General features: G+C 39.1%; 2 protein-coding genes across 7 annotated transcripts in view; both read right to left on the bottom strand.

Moving 5' to 3' along the window:
* Positions 1-1,549, bottom strand: part of LOC145981650 (uncharacterized) — a 74,565-nt gene extending 73,016 nt beyond the window's left edge. For both annotated transcript variants that reach the window (XM_083115052.1, XM_083115053.1), the window contains exon 1: positions 1,452-1,549. The gene's annotated coding sequence lies outside the window, so the exon portion shown is untranslated. The remainder of the gene's footprint in view (positions 1-1,451) is intronic.
* Positions 1,550-16,254: 14,705 nt separating this feature from the next.
* The window catches only part of LOC145981241 (uncharacterized), a 44,488-nt gene continuing 34,536 nt past the window's right edge, over positions 16,255-26,206 (bottom strand). For 2 of the 5 annotated variants that reach the window (XM_083114390.1, XM_083114393.1), the window contains exons 11-12: positions 24,706-24,897; positions 16,256-19,385 (exon numbers count right to left, since the gene is read on the bottom strand). In XM_083114390.1, coding sequence (XP_082970516.1) covers positions 19,220-19,385; positions 24,706-24,897 — 358 coding nt within the window. In that variant the 3' untranslated portion in view covers positions 16,256-19,219. Of the gene's footprint in view, positions 19,386-20,599; positions 20,664-24,705; positions 24,898-26,206 lie in introns of all 5 variants that reach the window. The other 3 variants (XR_014440941.1, XM_083114391.1, XM_083114392.1) reach the window with 3 other exon arrangements.

Genomic DNA, 26,206 nt, shown 5'->3' with positions numbered 1-26,206 from the left:
AAAGCCGGGAAACGTCTGTAACTCGTATATTCTGTAATTGTTGACATTCATACTTACCTATTCTGCATTGCAAAAGATTGTTTAACAAGAGATTTAGCTCTTTTTTAACGAAAATAATTTCCATTTTCGAGATATCGAGTAATTAATCTTCCTTGTTTTTCCCCATGAGTAGGTATTTTTCGGTGAAAATGAGTGCTAATGTAACCTAACCTAACCTCGTAGACATACCTCGTCCCCGTGATGGTTCGTGGGGCTATCATGAATTTTTGGGGCTACCTGTGGATGGTTTTTGGGGCTAACGTCGATGGTTTGTGGGGCTATCCGTAGATGGTTGACGTTAGCCCCAAAAACCATTCATGGGTAGGCTCACAAACAATTAACGTTAGCCCCAAAAACCATCCACGGGTAGCCCCAAAAACCATTGATGTTAGCCCCACAAACCATCACGGGGACGAGGTATGCCTACGAGGTTAGGTTAGGCCTGTTAGGTTAGGTTCCATTAGCACTCACATACAAACATGAATTAACGGTGAAATAACTTGACCGATGAGAGAGAGCACTTGTACGACCTATCACAAGTCTACAGAAACTCAATTACTTAAGTACTTTCTCCTGTAATTTTGAAGAAATCTGTTCCCTGGTTTTGAAAATTTTACCATTTCAGGTACAAGCAAGGACAACTTCATTTTGCCCAGAATGTTGCGATAGTTACTTTGGTGTCATTTACTACATATGTGAATAACTTCTGATCCCATGGAAATACCAAAATGAAACTTAGCATAACATTAGAGTATTCTCAAGTGGACAAAATATTTTTTTCTCTATTTATCAGATATTCAAGGTCAAACGTCAAGAGCCTTGAACTTGACAATGCAACACATGCAAATACAAGTTCTTTACATAACAGAATAAAGCTTGTTTCAAATGCTTTCCAAACAGCCACAAATCACATCTCTCACATCTTTCGGGCCAAAACGTAACTTCTACCCTCCATAATTCCAAAACTTAGAGCATTTTGAGGCTTGAATTTGGTATTTACATTACACCCATCGGAGTGAACCCACGTACGCAAAATCAAAAAAATTGGAGTCAGTCAGTCTGGGGACTGTGACACTTTGACATGGAATGACCCAGATACAAATAAAGTATGCGTTATGTTACAAGTTCTTTCTTATGGCTAAGTTGGTTTAATTTCTAATCACCTGTTTCTATCGCTCGGTTAACCGCGCTAGTGTGAATAGTTGCAGGTGTTTCACTTATACTTAAATTATTAGCAATATAAGTTTGTGTGTGAGGTTGAATATAAAATACTAACATGAATTAAATTCTTACAATTAAGCACGTTTGCAATAATCTGTCAATTTATGTTACACCAATTTTACATGTATATATTAAATTGTTGATATCTTGCCAGAGCTCCTTCAGCTTCAGTACAAATACATCAAACTTACACATCATTGCTACGTGAGTTTGACAAGTCCCAACACCTCAATAATAATTTTCTGCTACGAGACCCATCTCATCGAAGGCGACACATTCGACCGCCAGAAATCATACCCTACTTATTTTTTTATAGAGCATGTTGGTTTAGTGTGTAGTAGGATGCCGTCGAATGTCAAGCACATTATTACACATATATGGCATCGTGTAATAATGTTTCTCAAATATATTTAAATTGTAGTAACCCCCCCCAAAAAATAGTTTAATAGCGTTTTGCTTAAAATCCACGGATGCAGAGTATGTTGTATAAAAAAATGTTTCCAGATAGCATGGTATACATTCAGGTTAGTCGATAACATGAAATAGCATGAATTAAACTGCCATTGGCGGACGAGTAAGTGCGGAAACCATAAAATTCCAGTACCGATCTAGGCTTTGGAAGATTACTTCCAGATATTCGCATCCCGTACAGTGGGAAAATTTAGAGTGGTGGTGTGAATTGTTTAATTCTCGGAGTTTACTGGATTAAAATTGTTAGGAATTAGCAGTTTTTATTACAGAAATGCGAAAAATAATCATTCCAGTAGCCATGCGGTTGCGGCTAGCTGGAGTCGCGATGGTATAGAGCAATATAATGTCAGACCAGGATTCGAGTTCCGGGGTGGGCTATCAAAGGTCGCTTTGTCCTTGCATAAAGCGGCTCTGGGATTCAACAGCCTCAAATACATGGGTTCTGGAGGCAATCCTGGGGGTAAATACGGCTGGAGCGTGGTACTGATCACGTCAACTACAGAAAAAATGTGTTCGATACCGAGAATATGTCGGACCCCATCTCCACATCAACACTCCTTCCCCATATGTGTCTTCATGGCAAGATGCAATATGCACGGAGAACTTTATCTTACCTTAAATTATCCATGTAGGAAGTGAGGTTCTACATTCTAGGAGTTTAATAATAATGCGCGTTATAAAATTGAGCGCAATGTACGTACTGTACAATTGACTAGGATAGCTACTGTCAAGAGTTGACTGGTGCCGCTCGGCTCCTTCCAGCCGCGCCCAAAGACGATGGACACACCACAGGCTTGACTGGTAACATTCTAAATACAATGGATAGTAGGAGCGATTTGTGCGACTGTAATTGAACGCATTTTTCAAACCTTCCTCAGTTTACCATAACTTCTTCCTACACTTCAAAAAAGCCACGAGTCGCCACTGAGGCGCAGTGTCGTCCCTGCACTTGGAGGGGGGGGGCAACTGGGGCTAACATTATTCATGCTATTATCCATTATGAAAATCACCAAGGGCATTATTCTTGGAAAACAGGTGATCCTCACATTATCTTATCCAAAAGAAGTGAAATGGACACTTTTAAATGAATCGTTTATTTCAGAAATCCCCTATCGACCACTTCTGGCGAAAACGATATTTGTCCAAGATGGGGGCCTCCCCGATGGCGCAGTGGTAGCGTTGTCGCCTTGTAATTAAGGGGTCCCGGGTTCGATACCCGTTGGAGGCACATAGTGGTGCGGATTCCACTTTATAAACTGTAGGTCCAGTTCCGATCAGCCAAATCAACTTGTCTGTGACCCTAGTCCCGGAGCCGCTTTATGCGGAAACAAGGCTGGAAAAATTCCGACCTTAGATCATCCACCTCGGAAATCGAAACCGGGTCCCCGCGTGGCAGCCAGGCGCCCTACCCACTAAACCACCGCGTCGTCTCGAATTTTTTCCACCTTCAACTTTTAGAAGGCTCAACCTACCCCCCTGGTTCGGAGTCCTTGCATCCGTGGTGTGTAGTTGCAGGTGGAAAAGAAGAGATTTAAAATTAGGCTGCTCTCTGGCCCCTTCTCATCGGGGTACGCTGGGTTTATTGTTTCACACCGACCGCACCTGTACGTACAAAACCTGTTACAGTGGGATCCGTGAGTATTAGAGTGAGATTACTTTCATAACATCTCTGGTTACCTATTTTACATTGGCAGCTTTGGAGGTAGTCATAGGTCCCGGAGCAGCCAATCAATAAACGAGCCGCTGGAGTCATCTATACCCAGCACCTATCGCTATCCCTGTTGCACCCGCTCTGGACTGTCGGTAGGCTCACTAACTGGACTCGCGGGGTCAGCTGGAGTTATGAAAATAATCTGACTCTACCGTGCAAATTGTCCATGACTATTTTCATTAATTTTTCTCTTACATCCTATGTGGTAATTAGGTTAAATTTACTGTCACAACAGTCAACAAACTTTACGAGAAGGAAAGTACAAGTACATTTGGTTCAATTACACGTCTGTTTGCTTTATGACGACATGATTCAAGTGCTTTTTTCTCATCATCGCCGCGACGAAAGCGAGAATTTTCTCCAGTAGGTAGAGAGCAAAAGTTCAAGCTGGTTTTTTTCTTCCAACGATCAGGACTCAGTTGGAGCAACTTGAAACGTCAACTCAAATCCCCCCCGCACTAAGGCAGCCGGTAGAATATAGAATATGCAACGTAGTATCACCCCCCCCCCTCCCTCCATCCGTTCCCTGTCGCAATGATACTCCAGAACGTTGGGAATTCTTTCTTCTTACAACGCCGACGTGTAGGCGAAGTAAAATTGTGCTGATATTTGACATTCTACACAAAAGATATCAGGCTATGCGTTTGCGACATCGTATTACAACCTTCAGACTCCTCTGTAAGCCGTACATGGCAGGGGGAGGGGGGAATGCCGACCAAGTTGTAACTTTGAAAGGAGCTAGCCTCGTCCCAGAGGGCTCTCTGTCGAACCGCCAGTTCTCAGAACTAGAAAAGGACTTCGAACCCTGAGCCAGCGATTGTAATTTTGGATTCGAAACTTAGGCCCTTACAATAAATGTCAGTAGTAATAAACGCAATAAGCATACGGAGTTGTACAAGTGTACACAGCAGTTAAACATATTACACTACGCAATTTCTTACGATTGCATTTACCTTAAATAGAAACGAGACTCCTTGGCTAATTGCGACTATTATTATTAAATCACATCAATCACTTAAATTCAATACAGAAATATTAACAACTGAAGAGGATATATTAAATTTAAAAGTTATTTTACATCATCTTGCTATCATCTCTTCAGCTTTACAAATAACCCATGCATCATTATTTAGTAATAAATGTGTATTATCCATCTCAGATATTAGTTCAAATTTTCGTCATCATTGGGAATTTATTGAAAGATTATATTCCATATTGAGGTAATTATCACATTCATTATATTTAGCATTGAGAATGGCATAAATTTTAAGTAGCTTATAACAAGATTTGGTATTAAATGTCAAGACTAAGTTTGGTAACTCCTTCCTATTCCTCTTTCCACCCAAACCTACTCAAATTTTACCATCTATATTGTCTCGATTGCACCACAAATCTCATAAGTCTAAGGAGATTTTCACAGAGGCCTCCAACGGATGGATGTCTACAGAGAGCACATCCAACAACAGCCCAGCTACCTAATCTAATCCAAACAGCTACTCAACCCAGCTCGGACACATACACCCGAAGGTAAAAAAAAGGTAAAGTGCTCCCCTGTGCTTAGCACCACGCCATGAAGGCGTATAGGGGGTGTGGGGGTAACGCCCCACACTTTCTTGATCCGGTCATGAGTGGGGGTGATGTGATCAACATCACGCCCCTGACCGCCTTTATCCCCCAGCCCCCAGGGTTTCCCCCAGGTAGTGGGATCCATGAGTATTACCTTGCAAATTGTCCATGACTATTTTCATTAATTTTTCTCTTACATCCTATGTGTTTTTAAGCGATGGATTTTTATGCATGTTGGTGCAGAAGTTGTCAGGAGTTTGTTTTGAGTTCTCTTTGAATTCTTGAAGCTCTTATTGGGTTAAATAAAGTGCCCGAACATGGCGATGGACAATTTGCACGGTAATACTCATGGATCCCACTGTACCCATGTCATGGGCGCCGGGGCCGCTTCCAACGTTAGAAAAGTTCCCGGATTTGAGCCGGCCGGGGATCGAACCTGGGACCTTGAGCATGGTAGTCAGACGCGTTACCGCCTGAGCGCAGGAACGTTTTTCATTTGGGGGGTACAAAATTCAGTCTCACATATATATAAACACACATACTACTGCATCTAGAAATACATTTCCGGGGGCCAACCTAATTATAATAATTATATTTAAATTAATTAAAATATTAATTAAATATGTAAGTTAATCAATATTGTATCGTTGTTATTACACGAATAGGTAAAAGATAGTAAGAGAATAGAGATATAAAAGCATATATTCATTATCTAGCTTACGTGTAGTTAAGATCGCCAAGATTTGCATAAAAACAACTGCCCTGGCAAGGAATTTAATTTCAAATAGAAAAATAATTGAATATTTATTGAATAACAGACAAGGAGTTAGATCCAATTAACGAAAAGTAAAGTTTCTGATTAATATTTTATCATTAGTTGTGTGCATAAATCTTTTGGAACTCTTCAAAGCCGTATGAGCCAAATTCCTTGCCTTCCAATAAGTTCAGCGGAAATAACCATTCTATTTTAGAACAGCACACACGAATGTCCTGTTACTTAATGCAAAATTTGCATAACTATTTTTTCTTTGTTTTTCTTAGAATTTATGTTTTTTTAAAAACAGATTTTAAAACCAGATAATAATTCTGAAACATATAAAGCTCTGGACTTCGTTCTGGCCTTATTTGAATTTAACGGAACGGAAAATTAGGAGTTCGAAATGTGAAAATTGCGAACAAAGATACATCTATTCATTTTAATGCAGGTTGAGATTAAAGGGGATGAGGAGGATATTGAGCCACTTATAGAGTTCCACTTCAGTTCAGTTCATTCTAATTTTAAATTTCCATAGCTACGCATAAACATATCTTTAAACAATTTATGGCAGATGTGAACCACATCCAATGTATTTTAGAAGCCATGTATTTGATATTTACTCAGACATCTGTAGGGTGTTGTATTAAAAAATAAAAAAAAAATTAAAAAATAATAAAAAAACTTAGTTGAGATGGTTCCCGACCAACTCGTAAGAAGTTTTAACTTTGAAATATTTGTGAAACATTTGACAAAGCATTTATTTGTTATATAACTAGCTGTACCTAATGACACTCTTTAAGCACTGAAAGTACTATCATTACATATACAAAACGGAAATCCTGCAGATGTCAGAGAAAGCAAGGAAAGGCATACGCTCCATATTTTTTTTTCAATCTTTGGTGGACAATATGATGAACCGCCCAAGGTTTCCTTTCGTATGTAGTGGTATTAAATGCAGATACATGCGTGTGTTTTAGGGTGACATGTCAATTTCTCGTTTATGTGAAAAGGTAAACTTTAATGTAAGCAAAAGCATGTGCGCGTCACAGTCAAAGATTTTCGCATCTACAAAGAAAATCCAAAGCACATTCCCACCTCGCCGGCCTCCGTGGCGGAGGGGTTAGCTTAGTGCGCTGCGCTTTGACGCCAGAGGTCCCAGGTTGGGCATGCGAGTGTTCATCCATTTCTTGATATCATCGCCCATTCTCATCGTTGCGATTAGCCAAAAGTGGAAGAAATGCGAAGTAAAATAAACCAAATAAATCAATCAAACCCTCTCATATCACTCAAAGACCTTGCGAATCCAATCCAAAATCTACCAATAGAACCTGCAGTGAGTTTCATTTATCTCGTGCATTCATCTGACTAACGTAATTTTCTTACAGATTGACTTTAGGGTTTAACTTAAAATGGCGTTGTGTTTGTGTTGCATTCGATACCGAAATTAGATTTTGAGCAATTAATGTCCAATTATAAGTATATCTAATACATAGGTAAAAATAATCCCCCGCCGATAATATCGCTAATTGCACCTTGTTTAAATGTCTAGGAAGAATTTCATTTCACCTAGGAATTATATCGCGATGCGATGAGTCGAAAATTGTCACAGCCTCATCTCGTCTCCTGTGTGGCAAGGTCCTTCTCGTTCTTGTTTGTGTTAATTTTTGTTTCGGATTCCACTCGGAAGTCATTAAAACTTATTCTAGATTCACTTCATGCTCAGATAGGCTAATCGGGACTCAATTTTCAAAATTTGTTAATATTTAGGTTTAAGTATAGTTTTCCGAACACCACCTTACAAAGTTATGAAAATGATGGGTGAGGTACAGCAGTACATTGTAATCCCCCCTCCCTTCCAAGTTGGTCTGTAGTATCTCGTCTCGTTCGTGTAAGTATTTCGTTTTGGAAAATTCCATTTTAAATATTCAAAGAAAATGGGATCAGTCATATACCCTTCTGATGAAGATTTGTATCTTATCTTCGAATCGACGCGACCATTTCTTTAGAAAAGTGTACCTCCCCCCTTATGCAAAGGAGCATTCGTCTGCAGCGTGATTTTCTGAGAGCAAATCTGATTTAATCGTTCCACACACATTTTAAACAATTTTCATCTCTTTAAAGAGGTTTCCAAGAACTTAGGTCAATGAACTAACTAGTAGCAACCACAATGCATAATGGAACCACAAGCAAAACAACCTTCGCAGACCCGCGACTCCTGTGCACCGTACTTCCGCGAGGAGGGGAGGGGGAGAGTGGACCATGCTTCCTTATGGCCCGAGCTGAACGGAAGAAGGGAAAGGTGCGCGGAGACTTTTCGTCCAAGGTTTTTCCTTGTGGTCGCTCAATAGTAGGTAGAATAAGTTTAGAATGGAAGATAATGTTTATAAGTTATAAACAATATATACTTTTTTATTGGGCGAACTGAAAATAGGTTCTTTTAACAGTAGCACCTTGCGTCTGCTGTCAAATTACCAAAAGGGGGGGGTACAACTCGATTTACGGATTTAGAGGGGTACAGTAACCTCCTTCAAAAATTTAGGGGTACAATGTACCCCTGTACCCCCCACCCTTCCTGCGCCACTGCCCCTAGTGGTTGCATAAAAATTTCAACGTGTTTTTTGTGAATTCTTCATGGAACTATCAGTGAAAATAATGGACGGTGTTGGTTTTGTGTACATCATTACAAGAACTCAGATTTTGTATTATCACTAGAGAGCGGAAGTTGATGAAAAGCCATCTTTTTTCTGACATCTCGGACACGATGCCCATTAAATATACACAATATTATACTTTGTCTAGAACCCCAAAAAAGGAAATTTTAAAGTGCATTTTTTGCCAATTTTCAGGTTTTAGGTCATTTTCCACGATTTTCGGCATTTTTCGCAATATTCGGTGTATTGTTTCGTTATATTTTGTCACTTCTTTCATTTTGGTAATATTCTTGAGTCTTTTCACCAAGGTGAACATAGGCCTATATATATCGCGCAGGATTGCAATTTACGAGCAAAATAAATGCTGAACTGGTGACAGTCTTTGTTATGTCGGGGGGAAACTACTAGGTGTCCATCTGGAGCAAACTCAGATTTAAAAGAAGATTTTTCCATTGAAAATCCTCGTTGCATATTTTAATTGAATGTGCATGCGGTATCATTTGGTGCCTTTATTTTTTAAAGCAAGATTGCATTTTGTTTAATTTCCTTTTCATTTCAATTTTTAACCTGAAACTAACAAATTTAATGGTAATTTTTTGCATTTTTTCCCATTTTTAGGACATTCTATAGGTCATATACCTACATTTTTTAGGTAATCAACTTCCGCTCCCTAATTGTCACATATTTATATATATATACAGGCACCTATCCAGGAATTCCTTTCGGGGAGGGGCTCAACACCATTTTATTAAGGGGTATAGTAAGAACCTCACCATTGTATTGTTTAAGACCAGTGGTGGCAATTTGGTTCAAAAACGAGGGGGGGGGGGGTGAGAGGGTGCAAGGAAATTTAACTTTCTCTTGGTAAACAAGGCTTAACATTAAGAGGCCATAATGTTGAGGCAAAAAAATGGGGAGCAACTATCCCTTAAATCATCGCCACTGTAGGCTGTCATTTTAATCAGAACGTGAAATCGGAACATTTTTTACCACTCGACTCCTCTGTTTCCATGCATTAACATTGTGTGCGAGAACCATCTCAGTATGTGTGTTTGTCCATTTCTTCTCATCAGGCATAAAAACATCTATGGTGTCTTTGAGTGTTTTTACGAAGCTGTTACACATGCACGGGATGGACAATCCACTCGACAACGCGAGATTCAAATTGTGGGCTGCAAACGCAGACAGCTCTCGAATATTTCTCTCTGATTTGAGCCTGAGCAACACTAACGTGTCTTGTCCTCCCATGTTTGCAGCTCTTATAAAAGCCGAAACCCACCAAATTGTTCAGATTCAGGCCTTAGCACTCACAAGTGTTCAAAAATGCCTGTCACAGCTTCCGCTGTCTTGTCATATATCGGCACGAAACAAAGGAAGTATTCTCGAATACAGCTGGATCACGAAACAATTAATGCACAGCGAAAAACCTTCCGTTCCCAACACATATAATGTTTCGTCTCCCAGTATGATCAAATGCTTATTCATTTATCTCCAGTGACGTGTCCAAGGGAGGGTTGGTGAGGTCATAACCCCATTTGATCCAGTATTCCTTTTCTTTAAAAAAAGAACGTCAAAGACAGGAAAAAAATTGGCAAAATCAGGACTGACCACCAACAATAGTATGCGTAACCCCTCTCCCTTCCGAAAAACCTGAGCAGGCCACTCTTTATCTCGGACACATTTTTTAAATCAACTCACCAGAAGTTTTTATCATTCCGTATTGGAGATTGAAGTAAGATGCGTTCTTCCTGCAATTTTGGATATGATCCTTTAGGGGTGCTGTCGTCTGCCTGCCTTCACACCTAACCTTAACAAGGCCCTAATTTTCCATCCTTGTGACATGGATTTTCAAGACTTAGGAAGGTTTCAGACCGAAGGGACAGGCGATACATGTCGATTGGAATGGGCCAATCAGCAGCAACGTTTCACACCGTAGCGACACAAAAGGCCGCACAAACCTAATTTCGACTTGTGAAATCCTCAGGCGACACGGTGTGAAATCTCCCATATTAGGCCACTGTCATTGTCACCTCGAAGTAGTAGCTCTTGTTGACCACAGAAAAAAAAATCTCCTCAACCAGTGGGAAAGAATGCTTCTCAGTTTTCTTCTCTCTCCTATATTTTCTGTGCTTGTTCACTATACAGGCAACACCTTACGATTTGATATACACAGGACATGTACTATGTAGACATTTTAACGAAAAATTGGTCGAAGTCAAGGATGGCTAGGTGGCTTGGTTGGTAGAGCCCTGATTCGGGTCCTGGTAGAGAATACAATTTCCGCCTAAAATGTCTACAAATGCAACATCTTCTAGACATATAAAATTTTCGGTTGTCTCTTTATGGTAGTTAAGTGTTTCAATGTATTTTGAACCCAGTAGGCTTAAACAAAAATTAAATTATACCATGAAATTCTCGGACTGTATATACGAAATTTAGTTCTGGCAAAACTAAATCATCACTCAAAACTTTGATTTTCAGTTGATCTATGCAGAGAGAGAGAGAAAGAGAGGGGGGGGGGGGCTTGATCTCTTCGGCCCTCGAACCGTGCTAGCACTACACTGAGGCCCCGGAAGTTCTGCTGTCGTCAATGTCTTCATTTTCGAATCACTATATCTTATAAAGCAACCAGAGGACGCAGACTGATCACTATTCGACTGTATGAATTGTCACACTTACCTCTGAAATCCCATTAACGGATTCTTTGTAAGATCAACCGAAAAATTGAATCCGCGTATTTATATCCTCATTATACATTGTATTCTAGAACGTTCCGCTGATAAAACGATTCGTTAATATTGCCAGTAGTTGACTCCTTCTCTCATTCAAGAACGTACCCTCTCCCGCCTTCCAGAGATTAGAAATTACAACGAATCGCCCTACGTGTGGTGCTACCTTTGTTGTGCAGCTTCCAAATGCTGACAAGCTTCTACATAGTGCTCGAGTGCGCTGTGACAACACCGAAAGCGCAAGAAAAGTTTACGAGCAATATTATCAACAACAGGGTTATAGAACATCCTCCGTCTTGCCTCGATAATTGTCTACCTCCTTAAATCATCGTCACATTTTTCAAAAAGCCAAAAACCTAATTTTATCTAGTGAAAAATAAAAAAAATCCTGGGGAGCTCGTGCCACCTCAACTCCACCTTGGATATGTGCTATTAACAATAACAGGGTTATAGAACATTCTCCGTCTTGTCTCGATAATTATTTCTCTCAAATTATCATCACATTATTCAAGAAGCTAAAATCCTAATTTTATCTAGTGTAAACAGAAAAAATTCCTGAAGGGGAGGGCTCGAGCCTCTTGACTCCCACCTTGGATACGTGCTATTAACAATAATAGGGTTATAGGACAGTCTCCGTCTTGTCTCGATAATTATTTCTCTCAGATTTATAAATCACATTATACAAGATGCCAAAAATCTAATTTTATCTAGTGTAAATTAAAAATTTCCTGAGGGGGGGGGGGCCTCGAGCCACCTCATCCCCACCTTGGATATGTGCTATTAACAATAACAGGGTTACGGAACATTCTCCATCTTGCCTCGATAATTATTTCTCTCATAAAATTATTGTCACATTATTTTATTTCAAACCACATGAAACCGAAAACCTCATTTTATCTAGTGTAACCCTAAAACTTGGGGGGGGGGGGGCTCGAGCCCCTAAGCCCCCCTCTGGATACGTGCCTGTGTGTGTGTGTGTGTATATATATATATATATATATATATATATATATATCAAAGAGACTGTGAAGATTTATATCATATCTATACTACATATATTCTCCCAAGTGTGATTCTAGTGAGAGTTTTAATGTTCATATACATGAATATTGCTTGTGATGCAGTGCCTTACTTCCAGTATGACGTAAATACATGTCATTCATTACTAAGTTCGCTTATCTTCGAACAATCATCCTTCTGTGGTTCTGAAGTGCATCTCGTGGCGTTGCTTTGACATCCCACACAGTGCCATACTAAGTGTGAGCGTACCCACCAGAGCATTGCGTGTGTAAACATTAAACAAAACCAGGTGCACGTGGAATGTGCAATCGTCAAGTGATTTTCAGACAGCTGTGTTTTGTTTACTTTGGAATTGCATAAGCATAGGTTCACATCTGTCATGACCACTAGTGTTTTGATTTTGGACTTACGAGGGAGAATCAAATGAAAACCGCAAAAGTGCCATTAAAAATCTTTTTTCTTTCTCTGTGTTTGGAAATTTGCAGACACAGTCCTTGACGTCTTTCCGAGCTGGTAGTACAAAGCAATGCCGGTAGGTGGGGTTGGATGTGAGTAACAGCTGATTCAAGATGGTGGCACCACTACGCAGTTGCACCAAGCAGGAACAGCGTGGAGTTATTCGATTTTTATGGAGTGAAGGTGTGAAACCAGTCGATATTCATCGGAGTATGCAGACGAAGTATGGGGATGCCTGTCTGTCACAGCGGCAAGTCTACGATTGGTGCAAGAAATTCGCAGAAGGTATGACTTTATTGACTGATGTTCCCCGTCCGGGTCAGGCTGAGCGACTTGTGACAGAGGAGTCCATAGCCACAGCAGATCGGCTTATTCAGGAAAATCAGCATGTCACCCTGGCTGAAATTGCTTCCTTGCTGAATATGAGCTTCGGTTCAGTACAACACATAGTGCATGACGAACTCCGCTACAGAAAAGTGTCCGCCAGGTGGGTTCCTCGACAGCTGATGCAGGAACTGAAAGTCCATCGAGTTGACGGATGTCAAGAGCTGCTGAGGCGTTATGAAGAGGAGGGTGAGGATTTTCTAGCTCACATTGTCACCGGGGATGAAAGTTGGGTACACCATTTTCAACCGGAGACGAAACGTGCAAGTAAAGAATGGTGACATTCGTCTTCGCCGAAACCAAAGAAGTTTCGCAGTCAGTCCTCTGCAGGGAAAGTCATGTTGACTTTATTCTGGGATAAGAATGGTCTTATTCTGGAACACTACATGCCCACACGTACGACAGTGACTAGTGCCACCTACACCGACCTTCTCAAGAACCATTTGAGACCAGCGATACGAACAAAGCAAAAGGGATTGCTGAGTGCAGGTGTTTTGCTTCAACGTCCTCATTCTGCTCATGCAACCATGAAAACCATCGACGACCTACGCTTCAAGTGCCTACCACATCCACCATACTCACCAGATTTAACACCATCTGATTTCCACATCTTTGGTCCATTAAAGAAGCACCTTGGAGGGCAGAGGTTCAAGTCTGATGAAGATGTCAAATCGGCGGTACAAGAGTGGCTACACAGTCAACCGAAAGAATTTTTCTCACGCGGTATCGAAGCACTACCTATCCGATGGCGTAAATGCATTGAACTGGGAGGGGACTATATAGAAAATAATGTACAATCAAACATTATCCCTGCATTAAAATAGTGGGAAAAAATTAATTGCGGTTTTCATTTGATTATCCCTCGTATGATTTTACATCGAATTATTTTTCAACTTTTATTCTTTTGGTGATGGCATATGTTTGTGTGTTTTATTGTGCACTTTATCAAGGGGTAATAAAGAAAATCTCTCTGGCACAGAGTCAGCATGTGACATAATAGTACAAAATTCAAAGGAATTTTTCGTCAAAGGGGAAAAAAAAACAAAGTAACTCAAAGTCTCGAGCAGATCCACAGGAAATACAAGGAATGTGTAAATCAAGGCATTCCTCAAGCTAGAGTCGAGTCACCGGATTATGAGAGGAGAAGAGAGAGAGAGAGAGAGAGAGAGAGAGAGAGAGAGGGGGACTGAGGGGAGGTGACAGTTGAATGACTGGAGGTAATGGAGTGATTTGTGGTCAGGGGGACAAAGGGAATCCAGTCCTGGGGGTAGTAAGTGGAAGTCTGGGAGTAGCAATTAGGAGAGAAGGTAGTCCATGAGTGTTAGAAGGAACAGACAGTGGCGGAGCTTTCCTCTACTCATCTGCAACGAGACAGGTAATTCTATTATCTAATCATGCACCTGCCGATTCTGTCTTGAGTCTAAAACCCAAGTGTAGTGTTGTCACTCTTGTTACTTATGTACCTCTCCTACTGTGCCAGTGGAGCCCTCAACAGCTAAGCGAGTTAGTTTGAGCTACGCCTACCACGATTCGATCCCCATACCATAAGGTACGACATGCAGCTATATGGAACAAATTCTGGTTTATATTCGACTGATCATGTAAATATTGGAGTGATTGATTAAGAGGATTGAGCACTAAAGTTAGGGTGTAAATATCCAGCTTTTTTAGATCAATTAATTGCCGAGGGTATTCCAAGGGTGGAATGAGCATTAACGATTGAGAGAGATAATATCAGTCATTTGCATATTGATATTCAATCATAAAATGTTTAAGTATTTCAAGGGTGTACTGAGCATTAAAGTTAGAGGATGGGACATTATTCAGCTTGTGAATTTAGTGGTAAATTATTCAGGGTATTCCAAGAGCAGGTTGAGCATTAACCTTTAGGTGCCAGATCGTCTTCATCGAGATGCTCTTAGGTAACCCTTGGGTGCACGATCGAGATGCTTTGTCAAGGTTGTAGTTTTTACGTTATAACTTCACTATTTTTAGCTAGAATTCAGATTTTCTTTTTTCATATGTTGTTAACACATGCATTTAACAGAAATGATTGTTGCACGTTTTTTTTTCATGAAAATGGCGGGGAAAAGAAGACTTCTTTTTTGCATCTTTTTCCAAGGGAAAAATTTTGCTGACAAAGGAAGGCCGGCTTTGTTGTTCTAAAGCAATGAGTTTCCCTCACCCCTGGAAACTGCATTCGAAGGAAGTTTGTTTATCGGTACCCGAGGTCAAAAGGAATGTTTTCCATCCTTTTTTCAGGGGGGGCGGGGTAAAACTCCAATTTTTTTTAAAAAATGTTTTTTTGGGGGTTCCTCCTCCCCCTCCACACATATGCCTAATGTGCATAAATTTTATACCTTCTGAATCTGAGATTCATTCCACGTACAACAGTATATCATTCATCTCTCTAGGGCAATTAGCCTCTGAGCTACAGCCATTTCAAGGTAACACTGCATTTTGAAGCTTGAATGCTGACCACTCAATTTGGGGGTTCTCCCCTTCCCCCAAAATTTATATGCCGAATTTGCATAAATTTTAGATAGTCTGAATCTCTGGTTCATTCTGCGTACAACGGTATATCATTCATCTCTCTAGGGCAATTAGCCTCCGATCTACACTCATTTAATTGAAACTCTGCATTTTGCTCAAAATCGGCTTGGGCAGCAAGGGGTTGGTTACCTGTGAAAATGGCCTTGGGCTACTAAAGGTTAAAGAAGAAACCCTGTTTCCCTAAATTTGTTCACAAGTATCTGAACACTGTCTCTGTGTAAAACAGTAACATCTGGGAATTCTGCTGTAAAATGCATTCTAACTTCCCTACAAGAATTCATACTGATGTAAGTGTCATACATAAAAAATCATTGTTTTAAATTGTACGGATAGCGTGGCATTATTAGACTGCAGAAAAGCAGCAATAAAACGCAAACTAAAACAAAACAATCTAAAATACTTGATAACACCTTAACACTTCACAAACACATGCAAACTGGACACCAGCTAACTGGATACTGAAGCACTGAGGCACCCAGTGCCAAGGTCAGCATACAGCTGTGGGTCTAAATGTTGGCATACGGTCTTACTTCGTGGTGCACGGTAGTTAACTTTATTCAAGCATGAAGCAACTCACACCTTCCATTCTTTTTGTTTTCAGATTTGACAGTTGTTACTGTATATTTATAGGGGGAATCATTGTACACATGAACAATTATATGTTGAAGTCCTTCTCTTATTCTCTCTATGGCCTGGTGTGCAATCAACTGTGTGTCACTTTTCACTCCTTAAAATTAAAAACTACATCTTTGCAATTAATAATTTTCAATCATTAAAAATTTATTTACAAACTGATATTTACAGATTTGATGAATTTGTTACTACAGATGTCAGTTGTGAACAGAAAACTTTTGCACAGTTTCTACAGCAGAACACACATATCCAGGTTCCTTTTTTTCAACTGCAAGTGCTTCACACATATATTGCATTGGGCAACATGACCAGAAAAAAATGCTGGTGATATTAATTGTTTTGGCATACCAAATGAATAACTAACGAGGCAATGTTCATTACTATTTCATATTAACCTCGAAGAGTATCTGGAGCAAACAACCAACGTTGCCATTCTTGCAATTACCCTGGATATTTACAATTTGTGCAGTAATACAATATTTGCATTCTCAAATAAGGTCACGTGTGTTGTCTTTCGGAATGAATAAAATGCAAAACAAACAATGGTATGTGTTATGACAAAGTGAAGATATTTTGTTTCAATTTTGCTTAGCTTCTCTTTGCTGCTGTATTTATTTGTCACATCTGTATAGATATGTTCCGACATACTGCCACTGAAGCATGTTTACAGTATATTAACTAATTTTCAATTGAATGTCCAGCACAGAACATTATCTTACCTGCAGTCAGAGATGGGAGTAAGGGAAACACAGCAAGTGGGCAGGCCTACAATATCACCATAAAGAATAATAAAAGGTTTGTTCAAAACTATGCACATCACAATGTCACTTACATGTTCAACATATGGTTTTTCAGGCAATGGTAAGTAGGTAAATTGTCCATCACCTCTTCATTCACTGTTTTCTCCAATGTAAGATTCATGAATTGAAAGAAAACCATCAATAAGTGGAAGAAAACGTGTGTTCCAATAAAATTCTTAGAAAAATATTTGGACCTAAAAGGGTTGAGTCAGATAAGTGGAGAAGGTTACATAATTTAGAACTACATAATTTCTATTCATCTCCAGATATTATTAGAATGATTACATCAAGACGACGTAGGTGAGCAGACACATGTGGTACAAATGGGAGAGGAAAGAAGAGTTTACTGGATTCTTGCTGGGAAACCTGATGGTAAGAGACAAGTAGGAAGGCCAAGACGAAGATGGAGGGATAACGTTGAGATGGACCTAAAGGAAATTGGTAAAGATGGAAAAGAGTGGATAGACCCTGCTCTGGATAGGGACATATGGAAGGCTTGTGTTACTAGAGTCATAAACCTTCGGGTTTAAGAAGGCTAGTGTTAGCTAGCTTCTTACTATCAAAATGAAACCATAAAAGTAAAAAGTAACATACTTGTGACAGTAACATTCCAAATACAGAGTCAGCATAAATTATGTTCCCAATCTGAAACATGTATTACTCATGTTTATTGGAAACCAGGTGCACAAAATTGGTATGGATGGAAAGATACACATGCTTTCAGCCATGTAGTATGAACTGTTCACCAACAGGGTCCACATTAGAGAAAATTGTTTCCACTGAAGACAGACAAGGGTTTTTCCACATTCACAAATCTGTTATTCACTTGCAACATTTCTGAATCAAATGCTACATATCTATTCAGTGGACATGCAATTCGTAATTGATTATCTAAACAATATTACAGCTATATTATTAACATTTTTTTTCTTTACGCATCTTATCATAATTGCTGAAGGGATTACTACATCCACGTTTCCATGTAATATCTACTGATAATTACTGGCTATTAAGATTTTTGTGGAACAATTTTTTCACACTATAAAGTGAACATTTTGAGCATAGTAAATAACAAATATGCTCGCACAATCTCCTTAGAAACAGTTTTTTTTTAAAGTGCACGCTTAGAGGATAACATCCACTAAGAATGCTTTTTCTAAATGTGCGATAGTATGAACTACGCGTAACTCGAGATATATAGGTAAGAGAAGACATAGATAAAATAAAAAAAATAATGAGCAAACACCATTTCAGGCAAAATTTATGTTGGATACTGGCTATATACACAAATTCATATTCATGAGGGGGAAGGGATGTAGGTGGGATGAATTTTTAGACACATAATGTGAATCACTGAATTCTGGCTGCAAATACAATTGGAAATTCGAGGAAAATAGTTAGCTAGCCTTCTGCCAAGGTTTCTTGTCTATTCCCCTTTTTTTGATATGTCTGTATCTGCAAATTAGTTCGAACAAAGTGTACATATATGTTTTTTTGGAAATAAGAATGTAAATAATTGTTTATTCGTTGATACACAAATACAATGTTGGGTATGCTTCCAAGAGTCCTACCCATGAGAAAGGACAATGCAAACTATTCCTCTGCAGACACTCATGTTTCACCCATCTCTCACTCGACTCTCTGACAACAGGTAAAATAATGTGCTGAAGTGAACAAGCCAAAGACCAACAGAAACATCAACAAACAAAATGCAATAAAAAAATAAAGATTACAATGTCTTTTTTCACACATTACATTCTTGTCAAGTAGCGCATGCACCCATTCACAATTTCACTTGGGCTTTCTCCATTTGTAACAACAAATTCTAACATAACACAACAGTACGAGCTCCACGTAAACAAATGGCTTGATCAAAATTGTTACACACATTTTCACTCTGTAATAAACAGAATAAATATAATAAATTGTAAATTAAAATAGTTCATATAAAAAGTTCATATACCATATCTTGTCATGCACAATAGACATGGCAATATGATTTTGGGAAAAAAAAATCTCATAATTAATCACAATTACAAAATTAACACACCTAGAGGTGCAACTATAGCAAAAATAATGAGCAAACACCACTTGAGGCATAATTTATGCTGGATACTGGCTATGTACACAAATTCATATTCAGGAGGGAGGAAGGGGTGGAGGTGGGATGAATTTTCATACAGATAATGTGAATCACTGAATCCTGGCTGCAAATGCATGGAAAACAGTTAGCTAGCCTTTTGCCAAGGCTTCTTGTCTATTCCCTTGTTTTCTTTGATATGTCTGTATCTGCAATTTGGTCCGAACAAGCAGCCTGTTGTTCTCCAGAAGTGACACTCGTCCCCGTTCACAGGTCCCGTTTGCTTTGCTTGTGCTTGCGCCTGTGCTTGTTGCCTGCGAGAGAAAAATACAATTAACTTCAAAAATATGCAGTGGGCCCCCTTCATCAAAAGTGTTACTTTGCATGCACTTGAATGCTAGATGAAGATCCTTGCTTTTCTAATGCAGAGATTCACAGCTTATGTGCATTCCTGTTGCGAAATGTTGAGGGTTTCAAATATATTACCAGTTTACGAACATTTGGGAACAATACAGCATTTTCTTTTCCTTTTTCTAGAAATGAGACTGCAGCAATGCGGATCTATTGTTTGGAACAATAAAACCCAAAGCAAAACAGACTGCTCGGTATTGAGCACGATAAGCATGATATGTTGTCTACCCCTGTGATCTAAACATCAGCCAATCACAAAGGTTCACAATAACAATACTAGCTATTTTATGAATGGTGACTGTTTTATTCATTTTTTGTGATCTCACCTTATGGTTGGCTAGTACATTAGTTTGGTTATATACTTTATTTAGTTTTTTGTTCATATATTTCAACTAAATGAGTAAGTAAACAGGTTTCCACCCTTCGTAAGGGTGTTATAAGCCCAGAAAGGTTGAGAATGTTTGCCTAAATGATTCATGTTACCTGTCTTGGTGCTAACCTGACAATAATATTGTGGAAAATTTGAAACAAGAACAGGTTGACAACAATGCCTTCTTTTGCAGGTGGATTGTTTTATTTCATGCACTGTCCGTACCTTTTTTATTTCAAAGGTGCTTTCTGCCTGGTTAGATGGTGAGGAAGAATGACAAATAGACACTCACAAAGACACATTCATGCATAGACCAGAACTTGAACTGGAATCCCACGTGGTGAGACCTTCAGCCAGTCACTCAACATGCAGACACAGAGGTGGCACAGAGACAATTCCAAGTGTGATTTTTAAATGCATTTCTGATTCTCAGAGAAAGCCCTAATGCAGAGAGTGGACAATCTCTTGATACATTACCAAAATAGACATTCTAAGGTTTAGTTTAGTTACACGGGGGTTATGATATTTTGTGAAGTGCTAAGGAGGATACATATTTTATTTTTTTAAAAAAAAAAATCAGCAAAAAATTAAACGAATTAACACATATTCTTCATATTTCTGCATCAACATGCTTGTTTATGTTTCTGATAATTTAATAAAACTTCTCACAAAAGATCTTTAAACACAATTTAAGACAGTGACTATCACTCATTTTTTTTGCCCAAACATATTTATCGATGAACCTACCATATTATAGTTAACAGCTTTGGCATTCCTTCAACATATGAATAAAACTGTTCACAAGTTGTACCTACAAAATTGCAAAATTACATTTTCATTTTGACATTTCTATTTTCTAACGTAACTATAAAAACACACAACAAGTACGTTAAATCAACTAGAGGCTTAAGTCAAATGTTTAAGTTTAAGTCTGAGATGGCACGATGCCCAAGATAGTTCATGTACATTTATGATATTTATCTATCAGTCACTATCGATGGTGTTTGACTATCGATTTGATAGATGACCATATTTGAACTAGAACTAGCATGACACATAGCAAGCATGTTGGGACTTGTTATTCTTATTTCTAATGTTCTAAATCTTTGTTAAGAATTTGTAGAAAACGTAGAAATTTTTAACTCTAAATAGAAAATTTACCTGGATGTCATTTACATAATGTAAAAAAGAGGAATAGAGAGACATATGGCAACCCTGAGCAATGTGCATGCACCAGGGATTGAACCTGGGACTCGTCAGGCTCCATCGGGAGCCATGTTTTCCAAAATTCACCAGTGTGCATCAGAGTGGTCACCAAAAATGATGTCAAATTTGGGGAAATCCGGAAAGCTTCATACAGAAACAATTACTAGAATCGGAAAGCGCATGAATATTCGTGTTTATTAGGAAATCGTCTCTGATAGTGACTACATCACAGAATATTACATATTTTGACATAAAGCCATTTTATTTTACATGTGCACTACAAATTTAAGCAGCATTCTTTGTAAAAACAAGATATTTAATATTGAGAATGGACGCTTTCCTGCATGTTGCAGAAGAACACGGACACATGTTCTGATGTATCAGATGCCCTGTTTCACTTTTATGCAAGTGAAAGAGCAGTACTATTTAAAATGTCGATAGTTGATGCCTGCATCCAGTTTATTCACCCTCCGTGCAACAAAGTCGGTATGACATACTATTGCCTACAGAACGGATATCATGAATCAGTACAAGTTTCAAAGCAGATGACACTATTTGAATACACCAGTCATACCAGCTCTGCAGGCTGGTGCTAAATTATGTCGTGACTTAACCTGGTGAAATACGGAACACCTAAGGATCCGTCAGCAATGCACCAGCCATAGATAGAATAACGGAAGGGAGATTCGTTCTCTCTCAGTTAAATTATGTGGTCCTTGTCCATTAGCGACATCTAACTATTGGAACAAGAGCTACTTGTATCCCACTGTTACTCTTTTTCAATGCTAGATGGCACTCTGTTAGGAAACAAGAAACGATATTTTACCATAAAAGTTATCATTAACCTGCCATTTGTTTATTTGTTCAGGGAGTCTGAACAATTTATACATATATATGGATCTGTTGGAAATTGGAAGAATTTTTGCTGCTCAGCCAGTTTACAATCTTTCACATGGTAAAGAGTTATTTCCACAAACCGTACAGTTGACAAATACGAAACAAATAATTGGGCACGGACAAAGACAAGATTAAATACAATCACGTTAGAACAAACTCGACAACAAATAGACAAATAGGCAGCAATATGAAGATCTTTTCAGCACGTGAATCAGGACTTCCATCTAGCTCCAAGCATGATGTTTGAGCGTCACCAGCCACACTACAAAAAACTGTCACAAAAGCAGCTTAGACATAGAGGGTTTCTCTTATCGCAGAATGCACTACCAATCTTCTGTTCTGACATCACCACGGAAAGCTTTCATTGCTATGCTAAATTATTCATTTGTAAGGTTAGCAGGATGGCTACTCTAGGACCATGATAAAATTCAAGTATAATTCCTGGTTTTCAAGGTAAATTTTCCAAAAATTCAAGGGTACAAGCAGATGTTTTCTCTATTACAGTCTATCACCACCCACACAAATATATTAACAATATAAATGGTCTGTGCGATTCCAGTGTATCCAAAAAATCTAATTCAATTCAATCAAGCAGTATATGTATTTAATTTAAGGTGGGGAGTTTACATGTGCCATTTCACATACCCAGACTAGAAATACATATAAGAGCACAAGTTACAAATATTACGGGATATAGTAATCTACGAAAAATTGTTATTTGTAAAAGAATTTCGAATTTACCTAATCAACTTAAAGAAATCAACTCCAAGATATTGAGAGAATTCTCTTTTATTTACTTTGCTTTTCCTTCCTCAATAAAAATAAAACCTAAACCGTGAAAAACTTGCCTCAGTATGTATGTATAAATTCAATGAAATTGGGATTTTTAAAAAGTTGAAAATTTTCACGTCTACGGAGAAAAATTCAAGCAGAATTCTCGGAGCGAATAATTCATGCATAATTCCTGGAATTCAATGAATTCCCGGTGAGTAGCCACCCTGGTTAGGTTAGTTATCTTAGTATAAATAATACATTTGCAAGGTATTTATGCGAAGAGAACCAAACCTAACAAGATACAGATGAGGGACAAAATAATACGAACACCTGTGAAATTAGAGAAAATCTTTATTAATATGGGGTTGGACCATCCTGTGACTGAAGTACACTTTGTATGCGACGTGGGATGGATGCATAGAGGTCATGCACAATGTTTAAGGGAATATGGAGCCATTCTTCCTCCAGAGCAGTCTCCAATTCCGAAAGTGTGGCTGGAGGCAGTCTTCGAGCATGCAGTTTGGACTCCAAATATACCCACAAATGTTCTGTAATGTTCAAGTCAGGAGACTGTGGGGCCATTCAAGATGTCCTACTTCATCCTCATGTTCTTCGAACCATGTTTGGACAGACCCAGCAGTGTGGATAGGAGCGTTGTCGTCTTGAAAAAACGGCCGCTCCCCAGGATAAAGTCTGGACAAAAGGATGGAGATGATCCCCCAGAATGCTCCGATAGTGATTGGCGTTGATCTTCCCATACAGAAAAACAAGTGGTCCCACACCGTGCGAAGATATCGCACCCCATACCATAATGGACCCACCTCCATGCTTCACAGTCGGCAAGAGGCAGTCAGGATGATCAGGATGAAACGTATCTCGGGGCATTCTCCACACATAAACGTATTTGGTGGTCTGAAATAACGTGAATGTTCATTCATCAGACCAGATGACTTGTTGCCACTGCTGTGGGGACCAACTTCTGTGAACTCTGCACCATTGGTGTCCCTTGACAGCATTACGTGATGTCACCAACGGCTGCCATTAATGTTTGCAGCATGGAGTTTCCTTTTGACAGTTTTGGTTGAAATGGGGTCCTGGAAATGCCTGTTCATTTCAGATGTTATCTCGGATAACGATTGTTTGTGTTTTCGGGCCACTATGCGCTTCAACACCCTCCTATCCCTAGCAGCAAGCTTCGTCTTTCGTCCACTGTTGTGCTTTGAAGATGCCATCTTACCTTGTGTTGTGTACGCTGTTTTAATGGCTGATACTGTGCTCCTTGCACACACCACAAGGTTTGCGGTTTCAGTCACCGTGGCTCAAGCTGAACGTGCTCCAACAAGCATGCCTCTTTGGAACTCTGTCAGGTCTGACATTGCAGCGTCTCTTGAGAGTGTACGATAGACGAATGCACCACCAATGACTGCTGTTGACAGACTAATACCTTTCCCTTCACGGCCACCAGGTGGCAGACTTCAGTGCCAGGTGCTGCTGCTGTACTGCCGGTGTGAAATGTGGCATTCTTTTTCACAGGTGTTCGTATTATTTTGTTTCCCATCTGTAGTTACGCTGCCTCTGACATCAGAACACAAAGTTGGTAGTGCATTGTGCGATAAAAGAGGCCCTAGAACAAAAGGCAAATGGACCTCCACTGCCATCTAGCATGCCAGTAGAGAAGCCTCCTGACCAAATAACTCTTTGCCAACGCTTACATGTTGCTAAGGTCGCAAAGCCAAAGTACCAGCATATGGGTTTCACCCCGTTGGCACCAGCCCATGCACTGGTGGATTCTGGAAAGCATCCAATGTGTGCATAAACAATTACAATGAACAAATATGTTCAAAGTTTCGCAGTTTGGCAATTTTATTTGCAAGACATTTTCACCTGCATGATATAAGTAAGAAACGAAAGCAACTTGCAACAATAAATAATAAAGTTCATTATTTACACATAGAAAAAGAAAGGGTTTCACTTACCCCAAAGTGGGCTTGGACTTCTTCATCGCCTCTCCTACTGGATTGTCAGGGTAACGGATCAGCAACTTCTCCCCAGACACCTCCTTGTGCTGGAGGTGCCTCATGGCTAACCCAGGGGAATTTTTATCTTTAAAATTTATAAAAGCACAGTACTTTTCTGGTAGAACCCTCACACTATGTACCGCGCCAAACCTTCAGAAGAAAACAAAGAACAATTTTTTAATTAAAATTGTGCATGAAATAAAAATAATACAATGATGCAAACAACACCATATTTTCCCTGCAACAAAGAAAAGTTTTACTCCTCAAAAATTTCAATTTTACTATTAAAAATGATAATACAGGGTGTTCCGTATAAGATGCAGAATTAGAAAATTATTTTCTTTTTTAAAAAAGGGAAAATATCATGAAAATAGTTATATTTCACATATATGTAAACAGTAACATCTCCCATTTATATATGAAAGACTGAGTCTGCATGCATTTATACGCTCCACAAAATTATTGATAACCCTCTCGCAGATGTCTGTCCCAATGCCTCAAATCACCCTTATGATTTCCGCCTTCAGTTCCAAAAGGGTTCGTGGTTTCTTGGCGTACACCAGTGATTTCACAAACCCCCATAAGAAGAAATCACAGGGTGTAAGATCACACCACACAGTTGTTCTCAGCGGATGGATGGATTTCACGCTCCTGGATTATTCGAGGATTTTCGGAGAGAAACCACAACAAACAAGTCGAAAACAATTGAGGCTACATTAATCGGCATGACAACAGATGCCAACATTGATAAGGACAGGTCTGCCAACCTCGAAACAAAACAATAGCACTCGATTCAAATTCGGCATCCTATACTGAACACCCTTTATTATCAAAAATGTAAATAAATTCACTTTGATGATTTACACCATAATGCATTGTAATTTGTAACATTTTAAATTTTATATAGCACTTAGTATTGTAATGAAAGCTACATAATTACTTCAATACGGGACCAATATGCAACGGTATAGGTGTGTTTCACCCAGTGGCGACTCGTGGTTCAGAATGTTGGTGGTTGCAGTGAATATTTAGCATAATATTTATATATAATTTTAACTTTATATATATTTATAATGTAATTATATATATTTATAATTTTATATGTATTTATATTCGGGTTGAGCCGATGTCGATGTATCGGTATCGGAAAGTATTGGTTGTATTTTGTTCATCGATACCGACCGATCCTTTCCGGGCATTTTAATCTTTTGCAGGATCCGCAAAATGCCACGTGGCATTTTCGAGGAGCATAATTACTAATTTTCACGCAAAATTTGAAGTTTCATATATTCAGCAACAATATTGTGCTTCTAATTGGGCTGGAATACTCACCCAATAATATTAATCAGTATTTTGAACAATTGGTATCGGTAGCGGTTGGAACATGACTTGACAACAGTACACAAAATATCGCAACTATGACAATACATAATTAGTCCAGCAGCCATGTCACAACTTC

The sequence above is a fragment of the Lepisma saccharinum genome, chromosome 29, assembly GCF_977018435.1.
Source record: "Lepisma saccharinum chromosome 29, izLepSacc3.1, whole genome shotgun sequence".
Classification (NCBI taxonomy): domain Eukaryota; kingdom Metazoa; phylum Arthropoda; class Insecta; order Zygentoma; family Lepismatidae; genus Lepisma; species Lepisma saccharinum.
The sequence above is the reverse complement of the archived record's forward strand: the minus strand, read 5'-3'. Positions and strand labels throughout refer to the sequence as shown.